At 42.6% G+C, this 15,621-nt stretch overlaps 2 protein-coding genes across 3 annotated transcripts; one reads left to right on the top strand and one right to left on the bottom strand.

Annotated features, from left to right (window-relative positions):
* The first annotated feature begins 3,838 nt into the window (after nucleotides 1–3,838).
* On the top strand, nucleotides 3,839–6,304 carry LOC122616339 (probable ATP-dependent RNA helicase DHX35). 2 transcript variants are annotated; one of them, XM_043791769.1, is made up of 6 exons: nucleotides 3,839–3,985; nucleotides 4,049–4,140; nucleotides 4,208–4,301; nucleotides 4,360–5,176; nucleotides 5,237–6,107; nucleotides 6,166–6,304. In XM_043791769.1, exons 1-5 carry the CDS (start codon nucleotides 3,857–3,859, stop codon nucleotides 6,079–6,081), a joined length of 1,977 nt encoding a protein of 658 aa, XP_043647704.1. In that variant the 5' UTR covers nucleotides 3,839–3,856; the 3' UTR covers nucleotides 6,082–6,107; nucleotides 6,166–6,304. The 2 variants fall into 2 exon arrangements, with proteins under 2 accessions (XP_043647704.1, XP_043647694.1); XM_043791759.1 differs by having other exon boundaries at nucleotides 4,360–6,107.
* On the bottom strand, nucleotides 6,130–9,105 carry LOC122616349 (short-chain dehydrogenase/reductase family 16C member 6). Its single transcript, XM_043791781.1, has 4 exons — nucleotides 8,618–9,105; nucleotides 7,124–7,241; nucleotides 6,380–6,980; nucleotides 6,130–6,322 (listed from the first exon to the last, which is right to left on the bottom strand). The coding sequence occupies exons 1-4, from the start codon at nucleotides 8,771–8,773 to the stop codon at nucleotides 6,220–6,222; spliced, it is 978 nt and encodes a 325-aa protein (XP_043647716.1). The 5' UTR covers nucleotides 8,774–9,105; the 3' UTR covers nucleotides 6,130–6,219.
* Between the last annotated feature and the right edge of the window lie 6,516 nt (nucleotides 9,106–15,621).

Raw genomic sequence — 15,621 nt, 5'->3', positions numbered from 1 at the left:
AAGGAGCAGCAGCCATGAAAGCGCCGCAGCTACAGCAGCAGTCGGAACAGCAACAGCAGCAGATGTTGCTGTTTTCGCCGCAGCCTGTTGTTGTTGCCATCGTCACACAGTGGGTCGATTACAATGCTTCCATAAACGTTCTAGACAGATCTCGAAGAATATTTGCAGTTTTAACTTAAACAATTATTTCCATCACATTCTCAATAAAGGAGTAATATCTTTATTAGGAAACATTTAAATAAAATATATTTAAACATGTTGATAAACTTACTTTAGTAATATTTTAAAATTCATTAATAATACATTTATCCACTGAACCCGAACCACTGCACTTGCCAATGTGAGCACGAAGGAAATTGCAACGTGGCAGTGACGTCGTGTTTTTCGCCTTCGTGGATTTATTCGCTCTCTCGCAAGGCTCCTCACCCTTTGTATTTCGCTCATTTCTCTCTGCACTTGCAAAAATGATTGCAATTATAGCAGGACACAACTGATTCATAGTCATACGTATCATTAAGATTTACATTTCCTATAAATTGCATACTGAATTCTCACAGGATTTTTTTTTTAATTATATTTATTAAGTAAAGAATCGGTACATCGTAATATGGTATCTTAACATCACAGGGTGGAGAAATATTCTTAAGAATACTCACAGGATTACATTTAACTACATTGTCCCCGGTAAGTATGCAATATTTTCTATAAATAGTTTAAATAATACGCCGTGCAGAGCTCAGTTCGGAACGGCAATTGTTAATTTAATTAATATATATCTTTGTGATGAAATGCAATTTCCACCGACTTTCTCACAGTGCGTGTGTTCGCTCGTCCTCTTTCACTGTTTACCTCCCACTGTCGCCATGCAGTTGTGTTGGTACTCTCCTGCGTTGGTGTTGCCATCCCCATCGAAAAGGCTCTCTTTCGGCCACTCTCTCACTCCAACTCCTTGATGAGACGGATGAGGAGTTCGGCTTTTGTTTTGCACGTTGCCATTGCCCAGCGGTAACTGTACACCGTACTGAATTGGGATATGCGTTTTCAAAACACATTAGCGGCAACAAAGGCAAAAAGGAGAAAAAAAAAACTGAAAAAAGCAGTGAAAAATGGCCACGGCGTCAGCGCAATACGTATACGCCACGTAGCGCCGCCAGTTTTTGGAGCACGTGTCACCAAAGCCGGTTGCTCTCTGTCCACCTTTCTCTCTCTCTCCGTCTCTCTCTTTCTACCTCTCTAAATTCAGGCGGCCTGTTGTTTTTGTTTACGCCGCTCAGCTGTGAGGACCGCAAAATCCTTGTTGCCGAAAAAAATCCATTTTAATCGCTGCCGTTTGGAGTGATATGCCATCCGAAATCCGGCCGACTTGACCGGAAAGCCATACGGGCGGCCCAAGGTCGCGTGTGCAATTGACATTTTTATTGACATTAAGTGGTGCAGGGACTAGTTCGGTTTCAGAAGTTCCAGTAATTAAAGCAGACATGAAGACGCGCCAAAAAACAACGCCCGGAGTGCTAGCACTCCTAAGTGCACTTTGCAAAAACTCTGGTATATATGAGAGTTTGAAAAAATCCACAACAACTCACCTAAAAACTGCATAAAACAATGATCTTTAAAATAGAAATGACCAAAGGAAAACGACTAACAAATGGGAAATAATATTTACTTCACTGCATACAGGATGCACTTTGAAGAAACAAGTACATGAGTTAGCATATAAAAATGTTCAATTAGGTACCACCATTTTTTTTGTGTGCACTTTGTGTGTACTGCATTCGAGTTGCGACTTGGCCGCCCTGCCACATGCATCATGAATCACGCAAATTCGCGGCACGCAAAGACAATGACGCCTGCCCCTTTTCGCACCACTCGCTGGGTGTCGAGGACGCATAACTCCGGCGTTTGTAATCAGGGTCGTCAACGCGAAACTATAGTTATAATAGATAGCAAAAAAAAAAACAAAAAAAGAAACAAACCCTCCACTGGCATTTCCAAGGAAACTTTGCTCGTAAAAGCCGGAATAACAGTTAGCATTCATGCCGCCCTTTAAGTTTTGTGGCATTTAGTCAGGTGCCCCAAAGGCGGGGGAATTGGAATTTGGAACCCCGGCAGCGAAGTGCCGACAGTCGTTTGACAGTAAAACTCTGGCCTTGGGCGCATCTATTAAAATTTATATGCAACCGAAACTGGAACTGGACGCCACCAGACAAGATACACACTGTGCGGAAATGGTACATCCCCCCATAACTAGCGATGTAACTTAATATACACTTAATTGCTATTAAGTGGGATAGAACGCAAATGAAATGACTAATCTATATGCATACGAAACACTGTGGACTTAACAGCATTCGTTTTATGGTATTTTAATTTTTGAAACTCGAGATTCAGTTCCAAATATTGTAGCATACTTTTTGACACATTGTGAAATTGGTATCTTTTTCATATATTGAGAAATACCGCCTTACCTTCGAGGGTAATATCAGCTTAAATGGAAAGTTGGAACATTTCTCCCAGTGCCTTTTTGTTGAAGCACTTTCCGCGAACGGCGGTGTTGACAAACTGCTCGCAGAGTTTTTGGCTTCGACGGCACGGCTTTCGCTTGGCTTTGGCGACTTTGGCGACTTGGCGCCTCGTCCTTGGCATGAAGTTCGTCGCTGGCCTTTAATTAGCTTTGCTCGGATTACTCATACGCCATGGGGTCTGGGCTGGAGTCCAGTCGAGTCGAGTCGAGTGGAGTGGAGTGGAGCAGGGCTCCATTGTTTTAGCACTGGCATGCGGATGTGGTTGGTCAAACGTGCATGTCGGGCACGTGTTTTGCTTTGCGTTGCTTTGGCTTGGCTTGAATTGGTTTGGTTTGGTTCGGGTCGGGTCGGGTCCGGGTGGGGTTAAAGTTAAAGCGAGCGCTCTTAATGTCAGGGTCAATGCAGAATACAGGGGTCTTGCATGTGTGGCCGTTGGGTGGAATCGACGGCCATCTTACTCGACCCAATGTATGCGGCATGCATATAATACCCACTGACGGTACATAAATCAAAATATATATGAAAAATGAAACAATGTGTGTTTTGTTGCTCGAGCGAGCGATACAATATTTATTCAAAAGCAATTGGCTGGGCGCTTCTGGCGCCGACAGCTGCACAAAACTCGGGGGACACTTTTGACACACACACGTGGCCAGAGCGACCTTATAGTACATAATGAGTTTGCAGGGTATGCAGAGGAGCAAAGTGGCCTTGCCACTGGCAATTAGAGTTATTTTCACTCGCAATAGGGGACATGTCGGTGCTGCAACGTGCCCGCAAATGGCCAAAAACATGTGCATGAATAATACAGGTGAATGTTATGGCCATTTGCCACTATTGGGGTACATGAAATGGTCCACTAAATCAAACATGGTTTAACTTTTGGGTACCAAAACGAATTTGCTTTTAGTTCTAGCAGGCAATTCCAAAAAAACTATTCTTTTATTTTGGTTTCTTATGGATCTATAATATTACCAAATTAAATTACAAATTTGATCATCTGTCAATTGGCTTAATCCAGAAGGTCTTTTTTATAGACTTAAGGTATAACACTGTACACATAGCTCTCAGTTTAGCTGATATAGTAAATAACGAGGTTTTTAGGCGGATAACTGATTATATAGATGAAAAAACAAAAATATAGTTAGGGTTATAGTTTATCGAAATTTCAAAGCAATTCAATTTCCGCCAAATAAAAGTGTGACCATATATGTATATATCAAGCAAAAATTATCAAACCCTTTGGCGCGTTTTGGTATTTTGTGCCACTGCATCGTTTCCATCAGCTGTTTTTTCAATTTCAAAACTAGACCTAAACAAATTAAACAACGAAAATGGCAACTTTCAAGCCAAAATTCTTGAAACCGGAGACCGACGATGCAATCACGGATAGTTCAGCTGGTGAACAACAGTCCTCCGCCTTTGTATTCAATGCCAATCACAATCTGGGACTTGTGGATCAGGTGGGCTCATCAATTACCTTAAAATATTTGTTAAAATAATACATTAAATATAAATTATTGCAGAGGGAGCGTTTGCCCATACGCCAGTACCGGGATCAAATACTTTACTGCTTGGAAAAGCATCAAGTGGTCATCCTGGTGGGTGAAACAGGCAGGTTCGTATGGAGCTCCAGAAGATTTCAATGTATTCCTTCTAACTCTGTGGTTTTCTACATTTTCCAGTGGCAAGAGCACCCAGGTGCCGCAGTATTTATATGAGTGGGGCTGGCACACCAAGGGACTCATAGGCATCACCGAACCACGTCGTGTCTCCACCGTAAGTACTCCTTAACCAAAACGTCTAAAAAATCAAAAATTAAGGACTCAATTTCCAGGTTACCTTGGCAAATCGCGTGGCCCAGGAACGGGGCGAACTGGTAGGTGACACGGTGGGCTATGTAGTGCGCTTCCTGGAAAAGATGACTGCGGAGACCAAAATCAAGTTCATGACCGAGGGCATCTTGCTGCGCGAACTCCTAGCCGATCCGCTGCTCACCCAGTATGGTGTCATCATCGTGGACGAGGCGCACGAGCGGAATATGCTCACGGACATGGTTCTGGGACTGCTCAAGAAGATCCTTCGAAAGCGCAGCACACTCAAGCTCATCATTTCATCGGCCACCATAGATGCGGGCTTTTTCAGCGAGTTCTTCAGCTGGCCAGGATCGGGCGAAGTGAGCGTTAAGCTAAGCATCGAAGGTCGCATGCATCCAGTAAATAATTTCTATCTCAACGAACCCTGCGCCGATTATGTCAAGGAAACGGTGGAGACCGTCTGGAAACTCCATCAAAAAGAGCCACCCGGCGACATTTTGGCCTTCCTAACCGGTCAGGAGGAAGTCCTGGAGGCGCTGGACCTCCTGCGCGAATACATCGCCAGCTCAGAGAAGGAGAATCTCAAGGTGCTGCCCATGTATGGCAGTATGTCGAGCACCGATCAGTTGGCGGTGTTCTTTACCCCGCCAAAAGGAACTCGAAAAGTGGTGCTGGCCACGAATATAGCAGAAACCTCCATCACCATACCAGGCATCGTTTATGTGATAGACTGTGGCTACGTCAAAGTGAAGTGGTACAATCCCAAGACCTGCAGCGACAGTTTGGTGATAGTGCCCGTTAGCAAGGCGTCGGCAATCCAGAGAGCTGGACGAGCAGGTCGCATGCGTCCCGGCAAGGTCTATCGTTTGTACACTAAATCAGACTATGATGCACTAGCTCCTCGACAGCCACCCGAAATGCGACGCAGCGAGATGAGCGGCGCTGTCCTGCAATTAAAAGCGCTGGGCATCGGGAACATACTGCGCTTTGATTTCCCATCGCCACCACCGGCCCAGAATCTACTTTCCGCATTGGAGGGTCTATTTGCCTTGGACGCCATCGATGAGCAGGGCAATCTGACACAGCCCGTGGGCTATCTGCTTGCCGAACTGCCCTTCAGCGCTATGCTCTCCAAAATGCTATACGTTTCAGGTCAGATGGGCTGTTCGGAGGAGATCATAACCATCATTGCGTTGCTGCAGGTGCAATCCATATTCTCGCGCCCAGCCTCTGCGGTTGCCCAGCAAAGTGGACGCATTGCACATCGGCACTTTGAAGTCGCGGAAGGGGATTTCATTACGATGTTGAACGTTTACACTGGCTTCGTGGAGGAGGGCATGACCAAGGAGTTCTGTGGCCAATACTACCTCATCTATAGGAATCTTAAGAGGGCCCACGAGCTGAGGGAGCAGCTCATCACATTGGCCAGAAAGAAGTACGGCATTCCAATCTTCTCGTGCAAGGGCGATGTGGAAACGTTGTGCAAGTGCATCACCGCCGGCTTCTTCACACAGGTGGCCTACCTGCATCACTCCGGAGTTTATCGACAAATCAGCAGCGGCACCGAACTGGCGATTCATCCGAACTCAACACTCTACACACTTCCTCAAGCTCAGTATGTGGTTTACGGGGAACTGCTTCAAACCACGAAATTGTTCATGAACTACGTGACCGTAATCAAGAGAGAATGGCTGACGGAACTGGCTCCGCACTACTACCAACAGACCACAGTGCGGGATTAGCAGGAACCCAAGTCTCAGTGACAGATGTAAGTCTATTACAGTAGTTCATTAAAACAAATAATTAAGTTTATTATAAAATAATAGGTAAAACGCCTCTATAAAAACAACTTAAGCTGAGGAAATGGTTTCCATGGTGATTCAACCAGCGGCGACGCGTCCTCGTCCCTGGAACAGCATCATAGACTCGGGTCCACGGATGACACGCGACATTAGCTCCCAGCACATTTTGGCGGGCAAAAGACTGAAAAAACCAGGATTAATTACATTAGATATAACTATTTTAAATAGATTACTTTACCATTTGAGAGGCGTAAGCAGTCGTATTGAGTTGGGCAGGACGCACCACACCTCGTTGCAACGAACGGCGTTCTCGATGCGATCCGCCACATACTGCGGTTCCAGCATGGGCATCATTCGCGGACGGACCCCCGAAAACATGCCAGTATTGATGTAGTACGGGCAGATCAAACTCATCTGGATTTGATCATAGCCATGGGCCTTCAGATCGGTGAGCAAACTCTCGTGGAAGCCGATGCAGGCGTACTTGGTAGCGGCGTAATCACTGCATCCGTAGGTGCCCAGCATTCCGGTTATCGAACCCACAGTCACGATATGACCACGATTATTACGCATCATGTGCGGCAGGAACGCTTTCACGGTCCAGTAGTGCGAGATAATGTTGATGTTGTAGGTGTTCTGGATGACCCGATCGTGCAGCTCCCAGAAGGGCTTGCAGCACACAATGCCGGCATTGTTAATCAGTATGTCCACGGGACCAACCTCCTCGGTGACCTGACTGGCCCGCTGGTAGATTTGCTCCCGATCTGAGATGTCCACAACGTAGCCCTTGCAGTTGTCATAACCATGTTTGGCCAACAAATCCACAGTTGTCTTAATGGCTGCGCGGAAAATTATGGTCAAATATTGTTTAGCTAATCAAATTGTAAATGTAACAGCTTTCACTAGCTGACGGGTTTCTTGACCCGCCTTGCAGAAGCTGTGACGGCGTCATTAGCATCTAGGTGCGATTTTTTAGACCCACCTTCTTGATTGATATCCCAGATGACAATGCGGACCTGAAGTCGAGCAAAGTTTAGGGCAATCAAGCGTCCCACACCGCCGCCTCCGCCTGTGATGAGCACCACCTGGCCGGAGATGTCCTGTTGTGGATTATAAAAAGCAAGCAATCGTTTATTATAATGTAATGATTGTTTAAACAAGATGTTTTATAAGATGTTGTATACATTCGTTTTGCACATAATTTTCATTTCGTAGTAATAAAATAATAGTATACATATATAAGCAAACCTATTTAGCATACGAAAAAGGTGCGACTGCCTTATGATATTGCATGTGGAATGACTTGTGCGTTTTGCATAATTTAAGTATGTTATTTTGGCCAACGAACGTCTTGCCACATTTGCTTGTATCATAATATAAAACAGATGTTGCAAGAGTGTCTCCAACTTTTATTTCGTTACTGACTCTACGACAAAGTTCAATCAATTTGAGCTGAGTTCATTCCCCTACAGCAGGGCATATCGGTTTCCATTGCTATAATGCAGCTCAGGAAGCTCTTTTCTACTGTCTGCTAGTCAGATCCCAACTTTTTCTTTTGGATTGCTTGTAATTTCTATGTACTTCTCCATGCAATTTATTTTTTTGGTGTGCGTAGAGCGTGCACCTGCAACAACAACAGTGACTAAGGAAAAGGCAATGTTTTGGATGAGGAAAAACTTGTTGTCATACTAAGTTGGTCACTGCTCATTGGACTGTCAAGTCACGGATATTTTTGGCCACAAACTAAAGATGCGTTTAACTTTGACAAACATATATACCCAAAATGTATGTAAATAGCTTAAATTCAATGTCAGCCATGGACTTTGGTTAATTGAAAACAAAGCTGCGTTAAAAGCAAATATTTAAACAAATATTTTAAGAGCTCGTACCATGGTTAAACTTTGCAGAAGCCAATAAATATTTAAAGTAGAGGAGGGCTCATTCATGAATAGCCAGCAAAGCGTGTGAACAAAATTGTTTACCATCGAAGCATATCAAAACAAAGAAAGGGGTTTGTTCAAACGCTTTTTACGACAATCTTATAAGGTTTCCAGATGGGGTAAGTAATTTCGAAAGTTTTCAGACTCCGTGCAAATCAGCAAGCAACGTGCTTGTCTAAGTCTTAATACAAATATTAGTTTTTCTAGTTTGCCACTAATTTCTCAGGCTGAGAGTATCGTAAATTCGACTGCTTCAGAAATAGCAAACATGATTTGTTTTCATTACCGCGAAACTGCGCGTGGCTCATTAAGATTTGTGAAATGGCCAAAACTGGCAGTTTGCACAATAAAAAAAAACAAAAGCCATGGCTTTAAGGTAGCTCTACCTATGATTGATTTCGGTTGGCGAACTGGAAGCTGCCTTGGATATATATTTTGTTTGTGGGTGTCTCTTGACATGGTGTTGTGTAATCGGGGTCGATCGGGCAAAGAAAGTCTATCAAATTAAAATATAAATATACACATTTCCGCTGTACCTTTAACTTTCTAAAACGCTGCGGCAGCAGACTATAGTAAATCGACTCGAGTATGTAATACACCGATTTAATCGCAAACACTATTAAGTCCAGGAAGAATTGAAGGAAGGCTCTGAGCGGATGATCCATGTGCAAGAGACCCGGTGCCGCGGTCATGATGATGGGTATTTTGGCTTATATCACGCCCTTGGCAATTCAATTCGTGGGCCACACGTGCGCGGGAGTTTCGATTTGGTTTTGGGATCGTCTTGATTTTAAATTCACTGCGCATGCGCGGCTTGAATGGCTGATTAGGGCTGTGGCACACCACACAAAGGGGCACTGGGCATGCGCAATTTGATCACTTTTAATGGCGCATACAAATCGACGCGCACAAATGCAAATGAAATTCGCTGGAATTTCTCCGTCTTCCTATGTATATGCTGGTCTCGGATTTCGACGCGCACGATCCGATACAATCCGATCCTAAGCACTCACGTCCGTCTAGCCTGAACTCACAATCCCCACTGATGATCGCTGGCCTGGCGAAAAGCAGAAAACCTCGAGCCCCAGCCAACGCTTTTTCTATTTTGTTGCCTTTTTACCATTGTGCGAGATTCACATTCACACAATGCCAGAAGAAATTTTCGGCCAGCATAAAACACCAACCGAATTGAGCACTTTCTTAACTTGGCTTTTGCTCTTCTAGCCAAACAGCTGGTGCTGGTGTTGGCCCACTCGACCTGTTTGCTCGATCATTTTATTGTCTTAGTCGGCCAGCATTTGATTGCATATTATGTTGATTTCGTTTCTATTTCCATGCTACAGTGCTTATTTAAATCGGGCCAAAACCGACTGGACCAGTTTAAAAGATACTCTTATTTACTAAGCTTCTCGATTAATAAACATCTTATTTTTAAGAATTTTGTTAGAAGCGTAGTGCATTTTTGTAGAATTACAACCTACACGCGAAATTCATGTGGGTTTACAAATTTAAATGGACTTTATACAGAGAAGATACTCTCTTCATTTACTAAAAGACTGTTAAGATTTAGATATACATAAATATGGCATATTTACAGAAAGATTTATTAGAACCTGGTTTATATTTACCGTCCTGACTTTTATATGTACTAAAATGAAATGTTTCCCAAAAATATACAGTTGATGCATTGAACACATGTTGCTACTATCACCGAAGAGTATGCAACAATCTACGAAAAATTACACATTTATTAAACAAAATTTCTTTCAGTGTCTTGTAAAACAGTTCGCACTGAAATCTTACCTTTTTTAAAAAGTGTATGGGCAACAGGTGTAAGTGGGTGTTACTTTCGTTACTCGTTGTACTTAAGTAATGGTTTTGAATATCCATTAGAGACCAAATGGTCAATTACAGTCGTGTATTAAAATGGTTTGCAAATAATATCTTATTTTGACAATTATTTGTAATTAAATATGCAAACAGTTTGGATAATACGAACTCTTTCCTATTCAACTCATAATACAATATATATGATATATTTGCCACATTCCCTAGTTAATTTTTGCCTATATCCCTAGCTACACATATTAGTATCTATTAGTACGAGGTGTATCCTTAATTTGCTTAGCTGATCGCCAGGATAGGAAGCAGTTTGCTTTATCGATACCGATTCCAATCAATTGCAGTCACGCGGCAATCGTCACGCGGCCAACAAAACTACCGATATTTTAGCCAGGCGCACAGAAGTCCCCAGAGCGTCGAGCAGTGCCCAATCGATACGAACAATCCGGCGGATACAGATACACACACCCGCGCTCAGCAACACAGCACACACACACAGGCACGCACACTGAGAGTAGCGGTCACAGATACAGAGCACACAAGCACAGGCACAGCTACAGATACAGATACTCAGTTCGGTTCGGTTTCTGCTTCTTTTATTCGTCGCAACTTTGGTTGGTGGTTTGGCTGCCAAACAGCCTTCCTGCACTGGGATTGGGATTGCTGTTCAGTTTATTGGTCGGCAAGCGTTCGCCCAGTGCCTGCATTCGAACAGCGAGAAATTCAGGAAAAAAACTTCAAAATTTGTGTTGGTCGAATGACACAAACCGCGCACCAGGCACTCAGCATCGCCCAGATGGTGTTTGCCCTCATATAGTTGGATGGTGGCTCTTATTGGCTGCCGTCACAGCTGCGCACTCACACAGTGCCACAAATGCCTCACGGACGACGTGTATTGTTTTCATACCCTCACCGAAGGCATTGCACTGTTTTGTGAGGCATTTCACAGCCCGCTAATAAAGTTTCGTATTATCATTTCATTTGCTCGTTAAGTTCTTCAGACATCATAGTGAAACTTTGAAGATATATTCCTTTTGTTATAATACATGCTAGATTGGCGAGTTCTCATAGTCAACCAGCTTATTCTCTAGTTACTGTAGTAAGTATGCAGGCAATATCATTAGATATAGTAACTGCATGGAATTTAAAATCTCAAGATATTATACTACACTTTTGATTATACTTTTGGATCAGTTTATCTACATATTGTGGCATAAATTCATTTAACAATTTATGAAAGCATAAAAATGGTAAAAATATCTACCGTATTGATATAAAGAGTATTCGCAGTGCGGCTTGGGTCGTTAACCTCCCTTTATTTAAGTGATAGCGCCCGGCCGGCGTCAGCTGTTTACTGTGACTGGTGCAGAAATGGAAATGACAGACCAACCAGAAATGCTTTAAAGCGGGGATAAGGCCATTACAGGCCAAAGTGGCCAACTGGCCGAGTGGCCCTTGTGGCCCGGCGGTGGAAGTAACGGAGGTGGGGCAGGAGCAGGGGCAGGGGCAGCAGCGGTGGCACTTGCAGGAGAAGGAGAAGGAGCTGCAAAACGATCTGATGATGATGCCCCATTCGATAAGGCGAAGAATCTCATCGCAGAGTCTAAGGCAGAAGAACAGGTTTCCCTTTCAGGAGGAGCGGCGCAGCGCACCTTTAAATGCCGCTGCTCGTTCTTCTGCAATTATGTGGGTGGAGTTCGTGCTTCATGTGGCATTGGCCATTGTGTTTGGCCATTGCATTCGATGATGATAGGTCCCGGGCCTATTGGCAATCACAATTGTAATTGGCGGCGGCCTCTCCATCCGATTGACTCGAACCCTTTCCCTTTGCCAGCCGCCTGATAACACCCCAATTCCGCCCCCTTTTCCAAACGCTTTTCCAACCCCCCCCTTACTTGCTGCTGCTGCAGGGCGATCAACAGGTGGCTGTGTGGGGCATTTCGGTTTGGGCCCTGTGACTGGTGTTAGAAAAATGCGGCCAGCAGCAAAGCGTTCTCGCTTTTCGTTGGCTGGCATTGAAGTGAGTTTTTTTCAAATTACATTTTGTGTAGTGCGATTTGTTGTATCGCGCGTCCGTTAACAGGAGCGCAGGAAAATTAGTTAGCTGATTTCTTGCAATTTTGCGGCGGCTGCTTTCTTTGGCTCTTGCTGGGTGCGAGCGGGATGGCTATACTGCGGCCGGCGTTTTAGTCATGCGCGAGAGCGGGATGGCAAGAGTGCGGGCAGAGCTGTGCGCCGGTTTGTGTCTCCGCTAAAGCTTTTGCGTGTGAAAACTTTTATTCACTTAAAAAAATATTATTAAATGTTAAGTGATAATTTAGACATAAAATTAAAAAAAATATTATTAGTGTTTTATTGATATATATATAATGTATATTGTGAAACTATAGTATATAGCATAGATACATGATAACAAGTTGCACAATAAGAAGCTAAGATATGAGTGAATTTATAGTAGCCAAAAGTGTATGTGATCAACTTTAATTGAAGAAAAGATAATTCTCGTTTTAAATAATACGTTGAGGTATAGAATGTGCGTCAGAAATTTGTATGACGTTTTTGTCGACCTTTTTCTGGTTAAATCTAAAAACGGATTGTATAAAACGGATTATATAATTCGCATGAATGACGTTTATTCTCAGAATCTTTGCCATATATAGAATAGAGTTTATCAAATTATACACGCCACTTTTTATGATGGGTTATGACGCACGTATTGGGACAGGTTATCAAACTCAAAAGGAAACCCCCGAGCATAGCGAAAATGTATGAACTCGCTAATCAGTTACGTCTGAAATTTATTATCTAACATTTCAGGACGTCGGTTTATGGTTTTTCGCCCATTTTTATAATGCCTATAAAGCCTATTTATATTCCGGTTTTTGGGCAGCCAGTAAGTTTAATATTTAATCAAGCAGCTTAAAAGGTCACGCGTATTAACCACTGCAAATATTTAACTCATCTCGGAATTGATAAACTGAAATGGAAAAACTGAAGCGTGGTCCGAACCTCTTAAGTTGAATGTGCTAAGGTCAAGCGGCACAGATGATAAATGATTGCATTAGCTAAATTTTTCAAAAATCAGGGACACTTGGGCTGATATAGAAAGTCAAATTATATTTTCAATAGTTTTTCTGCTATATTTTAAAATATGCTATAAAATTATTTCTACACAGATGCAAGATAAGCTTTTAAATTAACTAAATCAATCTCACTTAACTGCAACAAACATGCAAATGCATAATTTACGTTAACACTAACGCACAGATTATGGCTCGTATTTTCAATAAATATTAATTTATTATAATGTCAGTAAATAAATAAATATATATATTTTTATCGATGCTACGTAAAGTCAAAGTGTGGAATTATATTAATTTAAAGCAGATTAAAGCTCTGCTTTGTTTATTGCCTTTGCATGCGATTACACATATTTTTCGCCTTCGCCATTATAAATATTAATGAAATATCGCCCGAGATAGGTTTGATTCACTTGTGTCAAGTGTTTGAAATATAAACCCATGAAGTTGGCTTCGTGTTTCCAACCAGTTCTGAAGATTTACACAAGATCAAAATCAAATAAAGATAAATGTTCGCTTAGATAATGAAAAATGTCAGTCATAATATGGGCAAAAGGAGCAATGAACCAGAGTGATGGCTAAAAATAATCAACATAAATATATTTCGTGTTTGTTTTTTATCGATGGAACTTTTGGCAACGCAGAATGATTGATTAGGTAATTAAAACTTTGTGATTGAAATGTAGAAATATGTTATTCGGGACTAATGATGTGCTATTAATCAACACAAGCGGAATGTTCTTTGCGCTTGCCCATCAATGAACCGCAGCAGATGAGTCATGATGACTGCGTGGGTATTTTGAAACTACTGATACCTTTTCCGTATTTTATCATCCAACTCTTCAGCGATTCGACGACTACTGGATATTTGGGAACGTAGCGAAACCAGTCACATGCCACCTTTTGGTTCTGTCACGTACCAAGATGAGGCTACCGCAACGTCATCGAGTGGCTATGGCAATACATTCACTTTTTCGCATCCGCGTTATCGCCGGGCGACAAAAACAAAGTCGCCGCGCCGCGCCGAGCCGCTCAAGAAGTGCTCTTCATCTTCGTGGTACTGGTAACTCGAATCTCGTACCTCGCACTGGGTACGCAAATGTTGTTGTCGCTCCGCTCAAGGTTGAGGCAAACTGGTATCATCATCCACATCCACATGATTGTGGCTGCGGCTGTTGCTTATTGTTGTTATTTAGTTTTTTGGTTTTTTTGGATTTCATTTTTTTTTTTTTTGCCGAAGCCGCTAAACTGTTGAGAGCAGTTTGCTGGATCGGAGATTGTGGTCCGCTTGGCACGAGTCGCCGTGGATTAATTAATATCCATGTCTATTTGGCCACCGACGGAAAACTAGAATACTAGAAGCCTTTCCCTTGTCAAATAAATTTAAACAAATTTTTGCACTTCTAAAAAGTAGCCCTGAAAATGAATAAAAACTTCCCTGTTCTACTCAAACATTCTACTCCTTAATCTTCATTTACATACGTTTAATATTTAAAGTTAAAACTGGAAGCTTGCTTAGGTTTTTGTTCTTTATGCCGCCTTGGAGAATAGAATTTTAAGATATTGGGCGCCAATTTGTAGGTGGTTGCCATTGGCCTTGAACTGATGCCAAAATCGGGCAGATCAAAAGCCAGACAAATGTGGTTAATTCTGTGTGCGCTTAACATTATCGGCGTGCATTATTGTAAACAATAAAAATATTGTTAATGACTTCGCGGAATGCACTTAGCACTTCTTCAACGTTTTACATTCAAACTGGCGCGGTTTCTCGGTCCTCAGCACATTGGAGTTTATGATTTATGAACAATTTCTAAAGTGCACTTGTTTGACCGCAGACTAACAACAAGTTGGACAGGTCGTTGTTTTTGTGGCGTGTTTGTTTTGGATTTTTTAAAATGTAATAACATTTTAACTCGACTTGGCACGCATCTCGATCTTCTCAAGGGGCGAGCTGGGGGGGGGGGGGGATCGAAGTGGAGGGCAGTGCGTTTGGCAGACATGTGACAAGATCTGACACACGGCTGTGTTCCCGCCGCCGATGTGGCTTCTAATTCTGCTGACAGATGAGGTCGCCCCCAACGCAGTTGTGGCTTGTGTGCTGATGACTAAAGAAACAGCCAACAACCGATCAAAAAAGCTAAAAAAAAATATGAAAAAACCAGCCAACCCTGAAACTGTTGAGCGAACTGCAGCCCCCCCAAAAGTAGCAGCAGCTCATCAGAAACATCATCAAGAAAATAGCCGGCGACCCATGAACTTTACACAACGCAATTTGCTTCTTTTTTTTTTTTGGCCCGATGATGGGGTTAGGTGGGGTGAAGTGGATTTGATGTGCAACAAGTGCGTTGCAGCAATCCAAGTTGCAGCTAAAAGCAAAAAAAGGGTCATCACGTTTTATTATAGATTTTTGGTAAGACATGTTTTTGGTGGAGTTCATATTGGAAGTGGGTAAATCATGCATTTGAACGGATTTACCAACAAACAGTAACTAAGCTCATTAAATTAAGATGTAATCGCTTTAGGGCGTTAATAAATGGCTTAGTCTCTGCAACAATGGAAACATTAAGTTGATGAATCGAATTCAACAATCAAGACATTTGATGGCTTAAACAGTTAAG

Source organism: Drosophila teissieri, chromosome 2L, assembly GCF_016746235.2.
Source record: "Drosophila teissieri strain GT53w chromosome 2L, Prin_Dtei_1.1, whole genome shotgun sequence".
NCBI classification, from domain to species: Eukaryota; Metazoa; Arthropoda; class Insecta; order Diptera; family Drosophilidae; genus Drosophila; species Drosophila teissieri.
The sequence above is the reverse complement of the archived record's forward strand: the minus strand, read 5'-3'. Positions and strand labels throughout refer to the sequence as shown.

Bases quoted from the DNA above. Each gene is read 5' to 3' on its own strand.
- LOC122616339 (XM_043791759.1), top strand. From the start codon at position 3,857: ATGGCAACTTTCAAGCCAAAATTCTTGAAACCGGAGACCGACGATGCA. The intron at 3,986-4,048 runs GTGGGCTCATCA...AAATTATTGCAG, and splicing joins ATCTGGGACTTGTGGATCAG to AGGGAGCGTTTGCCCATACG. The intron at 4,141-4,207 runs GTTCGTATGGAG...TACATTTTCCAG, and splicing joins CTGGTGGGTGAAACAGGCAG to TGGCAAGAGCACCCAGGTGC.
- LOC122616349 (XM_043791781.1), bottom strand. From the start codon at position 8,773: ATGACCGCGGCACCGGGTCTCTTGCACATGGATCATCCGCTCAGAGCC. The intron at 6,981-7,123 runs GTGGGTCTAAAA...TTTTCCGCGCAG, and splicing joins CTGGGATATCAATCAAGAAG to CCATTAAGACAACTGTGGAT. The intron at 6,323-6,379 runs GTAAAGTAATCT...TGGTTTTTTCAG, and splicing joins CTGCTTACGCCTCTCAAATG to TCTTTTGCCCGCCAAAATGT.